Source organism: Thalassophryne amazonica, chromosome 17 (assembly GCF_902500255.1).
Source record: "Thalassophryne amazonica chromosome 17, fThaAma1.1, whole genome shotgun sequence".
In the NCBI taxonomy this organism is placed as follows: Eukaryota; Metazoa; Chordata; class Actinopteri; order Batrachoidiformes; family Batrachoididae; genus Thalassophryne; species Thalassophryne amazonica.
This window is the reverse complement of record NC_047119.1, coordinates 1,193,569-1,210,966: the sequence shown is the minus strand read 5'-3', so window position 1 is coordinate 1,210,966 and position 17,398 is coordinate 1,193,569. Positions and strand designations below refer to the sequence as shown.

The following is a 17,398-nucleotide window of genomic DNA, read 5'->3' as shown; positions in this document are numbered from 1 at the left end:
TACATAAACAATAAAAAAAACACCCCGTACATGAAAAAATAAACACCCTGTACATAAACAATAAAAAAACACCCTGTACATGAAAAAATAAACACCCTGTACATAAACAATAAAAAAACACCCTGTACATGACATGAAAGTTTCACAGCTCTTACTTTAGATAGTTACACTTTTTGTTAGTCACGTATTTTTTTGAGGGTCCCTGGATTTGCCGTCGCTGAATGTCTGAATATCGAATTTCAATCTAACTTGTTTATTGGTTAACAACTTTATTAACTGAAGAATCCAGCGAGTCAGCGGAAGTTAGCTTTGGGTTTGGTACCTTGTGCTAACGTTTGTTCGATTTTTTTCATGCGGCTGACGGGGATCAAAGCAAACTTTAAAACTGATTGTTCTTTCTTTCCGGAGGTTGGACTCTGTGCGGCTCACAGTGTGTTCGGCGGAACGAACAAACAAACTGCGCAGGCACAAACAAAGTTTCACTTTCTCTTTAACAAAGTGAAACAGAATTCAGTCCGAGCGCCTCGGCCCGCCTCATAAAGCGCTCTTTGCAGAAAGGTGAGTAAGACTTGACTGTCTTTAAGGCTTTAGCTTCATTTTATTCGACGGCATTAAGCGGTGGTTCGTTAATTCAGAGATAAAGATTCTTAAAATTTGCACAGCAACAGCGGCTTTGATCGTCATTCCGTCTGAAACACAAACTGTACAAAAAAGATTACTTTGAGCTCTACATGATCAAAGGCTGGCACACAAAAACTAGAAGGGCAATAAAAACTTACCGGAAGTCCCCATGTGTAAAGTTGGTAGATTACATGGTGACGTAATAATGGCTAATTTGCATATGGCAGGAAGGTGAATCCAGGGTTTTCATGTATCCCATAATCCCTTGTGCGCCAGAGTCGCTGCAGTCAAACAACATATAGAGAATCAACACGATGACAGTTGTAAATGAATATTATACTACAAAAATATATTTTTTCTGATTCTCATCACGTTAATAAGAGACTGCAGTATGATACCCTGAAAACTTGCTAAAACAATTATAACGAATAATCTGTGTCTGTTACGTTTAATCTGCGTGGAATTTAATAAACGCAAACCGAATTTCAGACATATATATATATATTAGTCTGGAACAAAGAGGACAAACAGTGTTGTAAAGAACAATAATCAAGACGTTAAAGAGCAAACTTCACTTTCCCCCAGAACGACATGATCAGGAAGCGATTGTAGCTCACAGCAGCTCCCACTGAAAATAACAGAGAGACAGACTGTGATTCTCACATGTTTACATAAAACAAACACAATAACAACGTCTATAAACCCAGAGAATATATTTTCACGAGAGTTTTAGGCACAATATAAAAATAGTTTTATGTTGTGATGTTAATGGTGTTGTCTGTGTGCAGCGGTTAAAGTGCAGCGTGATCAGAGCGTCTCAATGCAGTTCTCACTGTTACTGAGATCTCGCAACGCGGCGACCTCTACGAGGTTTTGCGGGATTTGAAACCTGAAAAGGGTGGATGGCTTAAACTTAATTAAAAAAAAAAAAAAAAAAGGAAGGTGAATGGCACATAGACATTATAAAGAGTAGACGCCACATCAACCACTGCTGCCTATTGACGCCTTTACGGTGTAAAATCTCGCTCGTAATTAGGTTCTTGCTGGGGAGGCAGAGATTGTCAGTGTAAAAAAGCTTTTGCAGCAACTTGTTTGCAACATTACGTTATCAAGGTGAGTTCAACCAAAATATGTATTTAGGTGTTTAACTAAGATAATCATGAGTCTTTAATGTGAGTTTTATATATATATATATAAAGCATGTTGCTGTTAGGGTTGCGTGTTGGGAACCAGTTCTTTTCAGGTATCCTTCCGATATGATTCCATCCATTGACATCAATAGCCTTTTTGCTTAACGATTCCCTCATTGATCCTTCAGAGTGCTGTTGTTTTGGGGGGTGTTTGTCAGGAAAATGATCATGTCTCTACGTTGATTACAGACGCTGCAGCTGGTCTGTAATCAAGCGTTTCTGCAGCGCGGCTTTGCTTTGAACCTTGAACCAGTGAAGCAGTGCTTCGATGTTCGATCTGCTGTTTTGTTGTTTCTTTGTTTTATAGATAGATAGATAGATAGATACTTTATTAATCCCGAGGGAAATTGTGTGGCGTCTGTCACTCTCATTCATTCATATAAAGATTACACAACAAGTTAAAAAATAAGTTAATGAATAAAAAACAGCACAGAGACAAGTTAATAAATAAGTAGTACAAAAACAGTATATAAACTGCAACAAGTTACAGGAGTCAAGGCACCTGACACTATGTTTAGGCATTTATAACCCCCCGTCTGCTGCCCCTGGCTGATGTGGCTGCATTATACACCCTGATGGCCCGAGGGACAAAAGAGTTCTTCATTCTGTCAGTGGAGCATCTGAGGGAGAGGAGTCTGGAACTGAAGGTGCTCCCCTGCTTGGATATCACAGAGTTCAGGGGGTGGCTCTGACTGGATGGGACTGCCCTGATCTTGGAGAGTGTTCTCCGCTGCAGCACCTTCTCCACAGGGTCCAGACACAGTCCCACCACAGAGCCTGCTTTTTTAGTCCTTCCTCGCACCACCCCCCCCAACACACAATGGCATAGAAAAGAACACTGGACACGATGGACTGATAGAACATGTACAATAACTTGGAGCAGACCCTGAATAAAGCCAGCCTCCTAAGAAAGTACATTCTAAAAGACCTGACAGAGGACTGCATACAGAGCTCTCTGCAGCTCTCGGCACCTTATTATAATATTACTATAGCACTTTACACAGTGCTAAAAGACACTTTACAGAACAGAGAAAATAAGAAAGAACAAAGCAACTTTATTATAGAAAGATAAAAAATAAAAATAAACAAGAATATAAAGTCAAACCTTCACTGTGCCTCGTGATGGAATCACTACGATGACTGCTCCAAGATGGCGGCTGCATTTTCTTGCACCTCACCAACCAACGCGGCGTCTACTCTTTATAATGTCTATGGAATGGCAGCCTGTCCTATTCGCCCTATTGAGATATCCCACAATCCCTTGCACACCAGACAGTTGCTGCAGTCTAAACAACATGGAGAACTGCCACAGGACAAAACACCATCTCTGTGAAGGGTTGGACAAACTGGAACAGCCTTCCAACAAGGATACGAGACAGTCCCACCCTGACTGCTTTTAAAAATGAGCTTAAAAATGGCTCAAACAGTCAAACCTGTCAACACAGGTGAGATGTATTGTACATAAATGAATGTTTTGTATGTATTGTAATTGTTGTTGTGTGTCTGAGGACTACAGATGGAAAGTAGCTTTTAGTTAAATCCGGCATATTTACACTATGGCATGAAAATGTACAAAGTGTTCATTAATGTGCATTGATCCTCATCAAATAAACAATAAAGAGAATCCACATGACAATTATGAATGAACATTAGACTATAAAAATGTAATTTTTTTTTATGCTTTTCATCACGTTAATAACAGACTGCTGAATGAGACCCTGAAAACTTGCTAAAACAAATATTCCAAATATGCCGTGTTTGCTACGTTTAACCTGCGTGGAACTTCATGAATGCAAACTGAATTTCAGACGTTTTATATATATATTACTCTGGAACAAAGAGGACAAACAGTGCTGTAAAGGACAATAAGCAGGACGTTAAAGAGCAAACTTCACTTTCCCCAGAACGACATGAACAGGAAGCGATCGCAGCTCACAGCGACTCCCGTTGAAAATAACGGAGAAACAACCTGAGCTTCACGTATGTTTACATAAAACAAACACAGTAACAACATCTACAAACCCAGAGAATATATTCATGAGAGTTTTAGGCACAATATACAAAGAGTTTTATGTTGGGATGTTAATGGTGTTGTTCGTGTGCAGCGGTTAAAGTGCAGCCTGATCAGAGCGTCTCAATACAGTTGTCAATGTTATCACATGACAAGGATCTATTTTAGGTGTTATATAAAACAAATAATGAATGTTTTTTTTCCATTCATTCAATGCAACGAATATTTCATGAGGCGAAAGATGGAACATACCATCTTTCACCTCATGAAATATTTGTATCATTGAACTTATTCGTTATTTGTATATTGTCCCTCTGCACTTTGTCTACAGTCTGAGAAATAAATCAGACTGTTAAAATGGATAAAAAAGAAAATCACAGCATGACACATCTCTTCTTATTTTCCTGACTTCCTGTTTCTAAATCTCATACAGACGATGGCCAAATGGAATGTGCATAGAAACGACAGTTCCCAGATAAAGGCGATAATGCAGCAGAATTCCCATTCTGACAGTGCTGGTGTTGAGAAAAATCAGCAACACGGTGAGCGTGATGTCACGGAAGCCTCAGGTGAGAGTAGCTCCTCCTCCACTGCCGGAGCTGTGCTGAAACGTAGAGAAGAAAAGACAAGTGAACCAGTGGAGGCATTGGCAGAGGAGTCCACTTCTTCATACTGTTCAATGTCCAGTCTGAAGCGGCTTCCTCAGTGTCACGTCAAACTGCAGCGGCTGTCCTACAGCAGGACACATATTGTCCTCATAGACGTAAGGTTTTCTGCTTTGCAGTGTGGCCATTTTATTCTCCAAACCTACATTTATCAAATATGAACAATTTCTTTTTTCTTTACCCAGGTCAGTGTCTTCAACAGCAGAGGGGCTCTTATGCCCCAGAAGGGGAGAGACATGTGGCACAAGAACTTTGTAAAAATGCCATGTTCCTCAGAAAATATCACGATGGTCAACACTGGATTCATGAAGGTGAGCTTGAAGCAGTACATAATTATTTAAACAGTGGCACGTTTTAATGATTGTGTCTGTACACCCCCATAATGGAAAAATTTAATAAAAATATTGCATTAACTGTAAAGGAATTGCAGCCATTTCTGTACATAGTCCTTCCATTGTCAGAGACCAGAAATAAATCAGACAAACTAATATCAATGTAAAAGTTCTATACAGACCCTGAGGCCTTGTACCAGCAGTGGTGGGCACAGCCACCAAAAAGTTAGCTTCGATAACCGCTAATCAGCTAACTGAAAAATATGGCTAAGCCAATAAACTGCCAAAAAAATTAATTGGAAGCTACAGCTTTCAGTCCAATAAGTTTCAGTATTGTCTCCGGTACACTCTCATCTACTAACAAGCTGATTGTGAGTTTAAACACTGCCAACGCTTCTGATAGAATCAAAGATGATCACACAGCCAATGAGTCAACGCTTCTGTCTTTGTGCGCCCTGCCCACTGCTGTAGGGAAGCATCATTTACCTTGACAGCATACAGTGGTCCAGCCATGAGGCAGACGTCTTGTAGAGGAAAGCAGGTTTGACTTATGGTTTTGATTTATAAACCAATTAATCTGGATAGAATAAGAACATTAATGTCAACTCTTAAAATGTACAAAGTGAATGTAGGAGCCTAAATGCAGTTTATTTTAGTTGGAATATTTTTTATTTAAAAAGATGCAAGTTCATAAGTAAGATAAATATTGCTTGTAATTTCATGATTGAAAAAGATTTAAAATACTATTTACATATGTACATTTCATTGATAGTGTATGAGTAAGATAGGACTTTTATTGTGACATTTAAAAACCCACCAGTGGGGTGACTTAGTTTGGTTGCCATGGGAGCGGGGTCAGTAGGAATCAGAAAGGAGATTGGAGCGCAATAGTTTTTTGACCTCTCTTCCCAGGCTCTCTCCATTTGACTTTGAAAGCCTTGTAATCGTGGATATCTTTTCAGTTTTTGTAATGTTGTTTAAGTTTTTCAAGTAAACAGTTAAAATCAAGAAGTGGACTCTTGGATTTATTTTTGGAGTGTTTTTGATACAAGGGAGTCTGACGAGCGTCAAGCTAAAGCTTCAATAGGAACAATAGGAACCTACATTTTCAGTGAAAAAACTTGTTCTACACGGACTACTGGATGCCAAAACTGGACTGGATGTTTAAGGACAACGAAAATAGAACACCCCTGCACGGATTTGGAGACTTGTCATTCGAAAGAAAACGACAACTGTAAGTTGAAAACTGCTGCGGATTGGCGATGTTGTCAGCTAAGATTCAAAGGACGTCTCTCTGTTGAATGACAAAGTGAAATGCATTGGAAAGCTAAATGCTCAACAGTTTGCTAACTAATGTGAATGTGAAAGATTTAAACTAACATGGAAGAGCCAGAACAGAAACGAGCTGTAAAAATGACAGAAAAAGGCATGGAAAATCATAAAATCAGGATACTGAATGCACGTAAAGGCAAGCTAGCCCAGCTAACTAGTATGACTAAGCAACTTGAGGAATTAATGGCGGATGACACAAATGCCAACCTCGTTAAGAACAAGCTGCGTGTCAATTTTGGCGGTTTACAGACCGAATTCACAGACATAAACTACAGTTTGCAGCAATATATGAGTGAGGAAGAATTTTTGGAAAATCAAACAAATTATTTTGAGCCCAAACAAGCCTCAATGACTGATTTCTTTTGGAGATGTAAGAATTGGATGAAAGAAGTTATGAAACGTACTGAGCAGGTAAAGGAGCAGGAATGTGATGCTGAGCAAACTGATAACAGATCAGTGCACACTAAAAGGTCTAGTTCACGACATTCAACTATAAAGTCAGCTTTCTCAATGAAAATGAAAACAGAGCTGCAGCGTGCATCACTAAAAGCTAAGGCAGCAGCTGTAATGGAAAAATTGGCCATTGAACAGGAGGAAGCACAGCTCCAGGCAGAGCTTGAGGTAGAGCGAAGGCGAAAGGAAGCTACCATCAAGGCGAAGAAAGAAATGCATGAAATTCAAACAAAATTAGCTGAGTCGGATGAAAAATTGGAAGTTTTACAAAAATATGAAGATGATCAGGATGGTGTGAGCAGTGGTGAATCTGAAGCACCAGATGATAAAGTGTCAGTGAAAAGTACTCCACAACTGCCACAACATGCCACGCCAGTACTGAATTATTCCAGACTTGATTCATTTAATCACAGCTTGCCTGTTAGACCAAAAGGAAATATAACTGAGGAAAAATGATGCAGTTGTGCTGGATAGTTTGTGCCAAGCCATAACCCAACAGGCTAATGTCACAGAATCACAAGGCATCTTTACTTCCTGATCTCACTATTAAAACATTCAAAGGAGACCCACTGGAGTATAAATCATTTATTAGATCCATTGAACATGGCATTGAAAGCCGCACTGAGGATGACCGTGACCGTGTGCAGTTTTTGCTGCAGTACACAAGTGGACAGCCACACGAGTTGGTGAAAGCTGCATTCACATGCCACCTTCAACAGGATATGCCAAAGAAAAGCAAATGTTGCAAGACTATTTTGGTGATGACTACAAGATTGCAGAGGCATACTTAAAGGAAGCCATGGACTGGCAGACAATCAAACCAGAAGATGGCGCTGTGCTACAGTCATTTGCATTGTTCCTGACTGGTTGCTCCAACACAATGGCAGATATTAGCTACATGGAAGACTTGGACAATGCAGCTTGCATTAAGGCATTAGCTAGCAAGCTACCCTACAAGCTGAAGGAATCCTGGAGAAAATACGCCCGCGACCTGCAAGAAAAAACAAAGGCAAGAGTTAAATTCAAGGACTTTGCTGAATTTGTGAACAAGCAAGTCAAGTACTTACTACACCCTCTCTATGGGAACATAAAAGACAACACCACCAGCACAAAGGATTCAATTCAACAGAAACCAAAAGCACAAGACAAAGACACAGCTAGATCCAAGAAGGTTTTCACAACATCCGTTGCTTTGTCAGCAGAAAACAAAGACCAGAAGGAAAATGAAAGCTCAACATCTAACAAAACAAAATCAGTGGAAGCTAATGGGAAACCATGTCTTTACTGCAGCGGAGAACATCACAGTTTCGCAGTCTGCAACGGATTCAAGAAGAAGCCACACAAGGAAAAGCTTGATTTTTTTTTTTTTTTTGAGAAGTAAAGGGCTGTGCTTTGCATGCTTGAAACATGGCCGTATGAGTAGCAGCTGTACAGAGAAGGCTCAATGTCATGAATGTGCTCATTCACATCCTACTCTGCTGCACATCACATTTAAAGAGTCAAAGGAAGAAATGACGAAAGACAAAGAAAGTAAAGATGAACAAGCTGTCACCAACGCTTTTGTTCAAGCATCTGAACTATGTGATGTCACCGGGGCCGGTAAAGAAGATTGCTTCCTGTCCATAGTTACGGTACAAGTCAAGGCACAGAAAGGAACCAAGATGGTGACCACGTACACGTTTGTGGACCCAGGCAGCTCCGCTACCTTTGCTACGGAGTCACTAATAAATGAGCTGAACCTGAATGGACGCCGCACAAGCATCTCCTTGCAAACCATGGGGAATGAGTCTGTGGTGAATACGCGTACTGGAAATCAGTAACCTGGAAGGTAACCAGTTTATTGAACTTTCAGAGGTGTTTTCCCAGAAGGCCATTTCTGTGATGAAGGATAATATCCCGCGCCAAGATGATGTCAGTAGGTGGCCTCACCTAAAGGAGGTGAAGCTTCCCGTCGTTGAAGCAGAATTTGGACTGCTAATCGGAGCTAACGTTCCCAAGGCCATGGAACCACTTCAGGTGGTGAGTAGCGTGAATGACGGGCCATATGCTGTGAGGACAGCGTTAGGCTGGACAGTCAACAGTCCTCTTAAAGGAGGCAACGATGGACTGAGAACTAAGTCGTCAGCAGTTACAGCTAACCGAATCTCAGTATCTAGGCTAGAAGAGCTTTGGCATCAACAATTCAAGCTGGATTTCCCCGATGCAGGTCAGTGTGAAGACATTGAAATGTCAAAAGAAGATCACCAGTTTATGAATATGGTGTCTCAGTCTGCACAACTGAAAGATGGTCATTACAGTATTTGCCTTCCACTGAGAAACAAATCGCTGTGCATGCCACACAACAGATCAGTAGCAGAACAATGTACACTGTACTTACGAAAAATTCACTAAAGACACATACTACCGTGAAGAGTATATTGCATTTATGGAAGACATTGTCAAGAAAGGCTACGCAGTTCAAATCGACAGAGCTGAATGCGAACCAACTGAGGGAAGAACATGGTATCTGCCCCATCATGGAGTCAAACACCCAGTCAAGCGCAAGCTGCGCGTTGTCTTCGATTGCGCAGCAATCTTTGGTGGAACATCGCTGAATAAGCAGCTTCTACAGGGACCAGACCTGACAAGTTTGCTAGTTGGGGTCCTCACACGGTTCAGGCAAGAAAACATTGCCATTATGTCAGACGTGGAAGCCATGTTTTACCAAGTGGCAGTGAAGGAAGAAGATACAAATCTACTCAGATTTCTCTGGTGGCCGGAAGGAAATCATCAGAAAGAGCTTGCTGAATTCAAGATGATGGTGCACATCTTTGGTGCGACCTCGTCGCCAAGTGTTGCGACCTATGCCATGCAGAAGTGTGCAGCTGATTTTGAGGATGAATTCGGGCAAGAAGCCGCCACCACAGTGAAAAAAAATTTCTATGTGGATGACTGCCTCAAGTCAGTAGCTGATGAGGACACAGCAGTCACTCTGTGCTCCAACTTACGAGGCATGCTGGCAAGAGGTGGGTTTCGGCTAACCAAATGGGCAAGCAATAGCAGGAAGTTGCTCAACTCAATTCCTGAAGATGAACGAGCACAAGGATTTCAAGATCTTGACTTGAACATGGACAATTTACCAAAGGAGCAAGTGCTGGGAATCCAGTGGTGTGCCGAGACGGATCAGTTTAAGATCAAGATCAACCTCAGAGCGTCCACACACCAGGAGAGGCCTGCTCTCCTTCCTGATCTCCATCTTTGACCCTCTGGTGTTCATAGCTCCAGTGGTACTGCCCGCCAAAAGAATTTTGCAAGATCTGTGCCGGAAAAGGTACAGCTGGGATGACAGCCTACCAGAGGATGCCATAAAGGAATGGACAAAGTGGACATCGGACTTGCAACAGCTAGAGCGGTTTGGCGTTGACAGATGTATCAAGTCGGAGGCGTTTGACCAGTCTTCGCTCAGCTACACCACTTTGCTGACGCAAGTGAAGACGCTTATGGAACCACAAGCTACCTTGTACTACGCTCCTCAGCTGGTGACACCCAATCCTCTCTGATGATGGCGAAGGCACGGGTAGCGCCCTTGAAATCCCTGACCATACCAAGGATGGAGTTAACTGCGGCCTCAGTTGCAGTCAAGATGGACAAGTTGCTGAAGAAAGGGCTTGAATTGGAACTCCACAACTCGGTATATTTGACAGATAGCACAGTTGTGCTCAAGTACTTGAACAGTGAAAGCTCCAGATTCAAGACTTTCATGGCCAATAGGGTGTCAGCCATCCTGCAGCACTCTCAGGCTTCACAGTGGAGGTATATCAATACCAGCCTGAATCCGGCGGATAATGTGTCCCGAGGCCAGTCTGTTGAAGCGTTCTTGAAATGCGAAAGCCGGCTTTCTGGACCAGATTTTTTTGTGCTGCAAGGAAGACCAGTGACCAAAGAATCCAGATCCTGGAATGATAAATGTGGATGACCCAGAGGTCAAAAAAGTTCAATCTCATGTCATACAAGTGCAAGACTTAAAGGACCCGCTGGACCAGCTGATGTTGTACTACTCATCCTGGACGAAGCTAAAGCGCGCTGTAGCCTGGTACCTGAAATTGAAAGATCTTCTGAAAGAACTGAAGGCAAGCAGAAAGACAGAACCAACTCTATCAAGCAAGCAAAGAATGGACAGATTCAAGAAAGAATATAAAGGAACAAGACTTACCTGTGAAGATTTGACGAAAGCAGAGACAGAAATTGTGAAATGCGCACCAAAAAAAGGATTCCAAGAAGATCTGTAAATGCTAAAAGAACAACAGAGGGTCAAGAAAAGTAGTTCGCTTCGCAAGTTGAACCCAGTGCTATAAGAGTGGGAGGTAGGCTGAGCTGCGCAGCAATGCCAGACGACTGCAAGCAGCAAGTCATCTTGCCAAAGGACTTGCATGTTACAAGGCTCGTTCTTAGACACATTCATGATGTAACAGCATATGCCGGAAGGAATCACATGCTGGCTCAGTTGCAGCAGAGATTCTGGATCCCTGGAGCAAATGGCGTCATCAGGAGAATGTTGTCTAAGTGCATCGCCTGCAAGACGATGCATGGCACAGCTAGCAAGCAACTCATGGAAGATTTACCAACATGCAGAGTTCTGCCTGATGATCCTCCATTCACGCGAGTTGGCGTTGACTACTTTGGCCCATTCAATCAATCAATCAATCAATTTTTTTTATATAGCGCCAAATCACAACAAACAGTTGCCCCAAGGCGCTTTATATTGTAAGGCAAGGCCATACAATAATTATGTAAAACCCCAACGGTCAAAACGACCCCCTGTGAGCAAGCACTTGGCTACAGTGGGAAGGAAAAACTCCCTTTTAACAGGAAGAAACCTCCAGCAGAACCAGGCTCAGGGAGGGGCAGTCTTCTGCTGGGACTGGTTGGGGCTGAGGGAGAGAACCAGGAAAAAGACATGCTGTGGAGGGGAGCAGAGATCGATCACTAATGATTAAATGCAGAGTGGTGCATACAGAGCAAAAAGAGAAAGAAACAGTGCATCATGGGAACCCCCCAGCAGTCTACCTCTATAGCAGCATAACTAAGGGATGGTTCAGGGTCACCTGATCCAGCCCTAACTATAAGCTTTAGCAAAAAGGAAAGTTTTAAGCCTAATCTTAAAAGTAGAGAGGGTGTCTGTCTCCCTGATCTGAATTGAGAGCTGGTTCCACAGGAGAGGAGCCTGAAAGCTGAAGGCTCTGCCTCCCATTCTACTCTTACAAACCCTAGGAACTACAAGTAAGCCTGCAGTCTGAGAGCGAAGCGCTCTATTGGGGTGATATGGTATTAGTTTTTATTAATGTAGACTTTTTTCATGGGAAAATAGACATCGTGGCTTTGAGTGGATTTACATGAATTTACACAAGAATGTAGCTTTTTATTATTAGGTATGTTATTGATATTTTACCCTGATTGTTAAAATATTCTCCAATCTTTAGCTGTGGTTTTTGACATGGTTTAACAGTCTTTTCAGTCTTCATGAATTCCATGTAGTTTAATTGTTCTGAGTTAATGCATACTTTGGCTTACAATTAAAAGGAAAATCATTCCAGGTCCTACTTCCACGTCATATTCTGTTATTTCAACATCATCATTGACGGTTCAAATGAAAGGTTGAATCCAGGATCATTTAAATATGCACTAATTTTTTTTTTTTTTTTAGATTTGTTCTTCCAGGAGGTATTAAAAATGTATCAGTAGATGAAAATTTAATTTGGTTTCTGGGGCCCCACAAGGCCCTAGACCCTGGCTCCTCGAGGGGGGCCCACTGCGACTTTTCCTCCGATTTCACAATTTTTATTTTGCAGCCCTGCCTCTTTGGATCTAATCTTCAGAGTTCTTCCAATGAAGAGTTGCCAAATGCAAATTTGCCACTTGGAGTTGAGTCCAGACCATTTATGTGCTTAATATGTCATGGAGCAATGAGGGAACAGTCCAAACTGGCCATGGAACTGTCCAGCTGCATATGGACTCTGATAATAGAGGGTTTCTGTCTAAAAATGGACTAAATTCTGAAATGATTCAAGTCTGGTAGCATGCGCTGGTACTGTGCTTCACCACATCCACGACATCATGGAACCAGATTTGGTCCTGGAGGGCAACCACACAGACATAATATTGGTCCAACCCCACTACTCAAAAGTAGCAATTTAGCTGCTGCAGCCAGATGAAGTTTGGTGTCTCCTTGGCCTTCACCAGCCACTGAGGTCTGCTTTGTGACTTCATCAGTTAATCACAAATACTGACCATTATGAGCTTTTGTTCAAATCTGTATCTCAGGGGTCACCAACCCTGGAGAGCCCCTGCCCTGTATGTTTTACACGTCAACCTACTCAAGTCACACCTGTTTTTTAAAGTGCTGTCTTCCAGCTGTTGATTGGCTGAACAACACCTGATAGAGTTAATTGCCTGGGAGTGGAACAGGGAGAGTTAGAAAATGCGCAGGGCAGGTGCTCTCCAGGAACAGGGTTGGTGACCCCTGATCTATAGCATCAGAGATGAGCTCTTCCAGGCTGGTGGAGATGCTATATTCCCTGGCAAGGACTTGTTGTCTCACTCTGGAAAGGAAAGGGTGGTTGCATGAATTGTAACAGCTATGGTGGTATTAAACCTCTTCATATTAAATAATATAAAGAGGTTAGGACCATTTGCCCCCCCCCCCCCCCCCCCCACACACACACACACACACTGTGAATGTAGTGGAGTCAATAGACACCATTGTTGTTTTCCCCTTTGCCTTCCCAGATTGCATCGAGCACAACAACATGTCGGTATCTGCCACTGATTCTATGTATGGTGCGCTCTACACACCGGGGGCAACTTGGGGATTGCTCAAGGGCAATGAGTGATATTCTGGTCTGATGGGGATTTGAACCGTGGGTCGTCTGGTCGCAACCCCACTGCTGGTCGCAACCCCACTGCTTTATCACCTCTTCCATTTAAAACCAAACAAAACCAAAAAACAGGCAGAAAGTGGTTCTAGTGTCTGTTATTGGGTGATCCTCACCGAAACATGCCCATAAACGTTTGTAAAAAACTCGAACGGTGCCATTGATCTCCAAGGTTTTCATTCAAACATTTATGGATTTATTGAAGACACAAAACATGTAGCTGGAACTGGTAAGTGATTTTATTTCACAAATATGATCGCTTGAATGTACCAGGTCCCTGCTGAGCATTTTCTAGCAGGTGGCAATGCTGCACTGCCTGTATTTTATTTTTTGAAATTTATTTGTATATTGTTTTAAAATCATTTCCTAAATACTTTGGTAATTCCATTTCTAACACCATAACAGTTTGTCCACATGATTAAAAATTTCTTTTTTTTTTTTTATTTCTAAAAATACATTTCACGTTTTCTGCTTTTGAGCCAAAATATACATTTACACAGTCTTGTAGACAAAAAACATATGTTTCAATTTCAGAAAGCTGAGGTGGTTCTAGACATTTTTATATGCAACATCTGAGCACTGTACTGCTGCATTTACACATAACGACGACAAGTCACAAATGCCACGAAGTACACATTCTTGGCCGCTGATCACAAATGTGATGATTCGGGGCAGAGACGTCAGGTGTCCTCAGGAACTGCTGCAACCTGTTACCACACAGTACGATTAATGGCACGTGTTGCTGGAGAATTATCAGGAGCCATTACGCATGGTCAAGAATAATGTTCCGCGCTATTGTGCGTAACAGCGCATCAAGTTCTGTCACTTTGTGAACGAGGTGAATTGTCTCCACACACACACCCATATTCATCCAACCGAATTCAGATGGCTCCAGTTTTTCAGAAGAACTTTGTGACTGCATGCGTAGTTGGGCTCTGTGCCATGGAGTGGCGCAGAGAGGAGGAGGAGGACAGAGCCAGATGTGTGGCTTCATGCGGCTCTTGTCTTGCGTGTTTTCCCAAACACCAGGCACATGCAGCAGGTGGAACACCTGCAGGAGCACGCTGAAGAGCACTGAAATGAGACTTTTAGCTGACTTGGTGTCAGCAATCAAACTGAATGCGGTGCAGCAGGGTTTAATTGTGCGCGCGCTTCTTCCTCCGCCGGACTGGAGGAGGTGCAGAGATGTCTGGCTGCACGTGAGTCTTGCTCCTCTGGTTGCTCAGACTCGTTCTCCTGCTCATCGGTTACAACGGTAGGTGGAACACCTGCAGGAGCGTCCCGAGGAGCTTCAGCAGGAACTGTGAAACGACATTTGGAGCCGGGTTTAATTGTGTGCACGTGACAGAAAACGGATTCGTCGTGGCGCACAGTGAAATGTGACACTGCGTTACAAGTCATGTCAAAACTTGACAGTTTCCGTGTCACTTCGTTATAATGCGTGACACTTTGGGCTCCAAGAACCATCACAGGAACCACTACGAACATTGTCACATTCTATTAAGGATCAATACTCATCAAGACGGATCAATACACTCAGTTGCGACCTCCACGACGTGAGACGAAATGAGGGTGGTGTGTGACATTCGTGGAAGATTTTTTGACAGACAAAAACATGCTCCACGAATATCAAGAATATCACACACCAACACGCACTGTTAAGAAACATATTCAGATGCGTTAAGTCACATTAAGAATGTCAGGAATGTGTCACGAATGACAGAAAAATGACATTCGTAACGCGTCTTGGTTATGTGTAAACACAGCATTAAGTTGCACCGCATTCAGTTTGATTGCTGACACCAAGTCAGCTAAAAGTCTCATTTCAGTGCTCTTCAGCGCGCTCCTGCAGGTGTTCCACCTGCTGCATGTGCCTGATGTTTGGGAAAACACGCGAGACAAGAGCCGCATGAAGCCACACATCTGGCTCTGTCCTCCTCCTCTCTGCACTACTCCATGGCACAGAGCCCAACTACGCATGCAGTCACAAAGTTCTTCTGAAAAACTGGAGCGATCTGAATTCGGTTGGATGAATATGGGTGTGTGTGTGGAGACAATTCACGTCGTTCACAAAGTGACAGAACTTAATGATGCGCTGTTACGCACAATAGCGCGGAACACTATTCTTGACCATGTGTAATGGTTCCTGATAATTCTCCAGCAACACGTGCCATTAATCGTAATGTGTGGTAACAGGTTGCAGCAGTTCCTGAGGACACCTGACGTCTCTGCCCCGAATCATCACATTCGTGATCAGCGGCCAAGAATGTGTACTTCGTGGCATTCATGACTTTATGTGTAAACGCAGCACACTATATGCAAATACCGATACCTTCAAAGGAGGATTACTGAAGGTGTGGTAAAATCAAGAAAACACCCTTGGAGCCCACAGGGTTAACTTGTTCTCAGGTCTTTGGTGTGCTGGTTCCTGCTCATAGTTCTTGCTGTCATTATTTAGGGCTCCAGTAGGAATGTGCACGAGCCGAGCAGAACCAGGCGGAATGTCAAAACAAAATTTGTGCCACATCTGGGAGAGAATAAGAATTGCTGAGGACAGCCTTCCAAATACCCAGACTGCACTCCAACCCGCCCCGACTGATCTGTGCACGTGCCGTGCGCATGAGCCTCCAAACACAGTTCAAATGCAGGTGGAACACACAAGAGTACCTGGACTGCTGCCAGGATGCAGTAAGAACAATAAGAACGCACTTACTAGCCGTATGGTTGCGGTCCGATTGCAGTTCAGCAGAATATAATTCAGCAGCACTAGAGGTGCACTCGTGCTGCTTTCAGGAACATTCAGCCAGGGTTCAACGTTGCGGACACAGAATGTCATGAATGCCATTTTCACGCCGTGGGATTGTTTAGAACGCAGTCAGACTGCATTCGATACTTTTCCACTTCAGCTGCGCCCCAGATGTTTTGACTGTGCTCAGAATGCTGTCCAGCAGCCTTGAATGCACCTCGACACTGTTATGTGTCGGACGCAGCTCGGAGAACCGACCAGCGTTTGAAGGACCCAGTATGAAATAAGCAGAGCACGGTACAAAGGCTAACTGAATTTAATACATAACAGTGATACAAAATACAACAAAAGAAAGTGCGGTCTGGCGTGGTGCGCTCCCAGCAGCGCTAACGGTCCGGAGCCAGAAGCTGTTCAGACCCAAGGACCCCGCCGACACCCCCCAGGTGGCCGCAACAAACCGAGTCTGTGAAAGAAGGAACCATTATGTGAGTCCACACTCTACACACAGAGAGAACACTTAAAGGTGTACAAACAGCAAACACTTCCTGGCTTGATTACTAATCAGCTTCCCAACCTGCAGGCATGGAACATCCAGTTCACAAAACTCCACTGCAGTGGAAGCCGATACATGACTAACATACAGCTCAATATAATAAAGGTGTGAGGGACACCACATTTACTGACTGTATAAATGTTAGTCACAAAATCTAACGTACCTCAGGAAGTGTGCTGACGAGCGTGAGACCTCACCCCCTCCTCTTTCACAGACTGTGCATCAAACCCTGGACGTTCTCTGCATCCACTGATGATGAGATGGCTCCCGAGACGACGATCTCACCCGTCTGGTCACAAGGTCGAGTCTCCGGCAAATACACACTGTATACTCCAGTCTTAAATGCCACCATGTTCCAATCCATATAGATGCACCTCAGCTGTGAGTCCTGACGAGCCGCAGGTGATCAGGGTGAGGTCCTGATAACCTCAGCAACACAGCCACTCAGTCCCAAATGCAAGCCACCTGGAAGGAAAAACAAAAGACAGAAACAAAAAGGCAGCCAGGCCCCCCAGCCATACAACAGTACCCCACCCTCACGGGAAGCCTCCCGGCGACCACACAAACCTGGCCCAGGAGAAACA

General features: G+C 43.2%; 1 protein-coding gene across 2 annotated transcripts in view; it reads left to right on the top strand.

The window, feature by feature from the left end:
• The first annotated feature begins 315 nt into the window (after window positions 1–315).
• Window positions 316–17,398, top strand: part of pargl (poly (ADP-ribose) glycohydrolase, like) — a 41,069-nt gene continuing 23,986 nt past the window's right edge. Inside the window, exons 1-3 of one of the 2 annotated variants that reach the window (XM_034192560.1) lie at window positions 316–558; window positions 4,256–4,585; window positions 4,673–4,798. In XM_034192560.1, the coding sequence (XP_034048451.1) occupies window positions 4,259–4,585; window positions 4,673–4,798 (453 nt within the window). In that variant the 5' untranslated portion in view covers window positions 316–558; window positions 4,256–4,258. The remainder of the gene's footprint in view (window positions 559–4,255; window positions 4,586–4,672; window positions 4,799–17,398) is intronic. The other variant, XM_034192559.1, reaches the window with a different exon arrangement.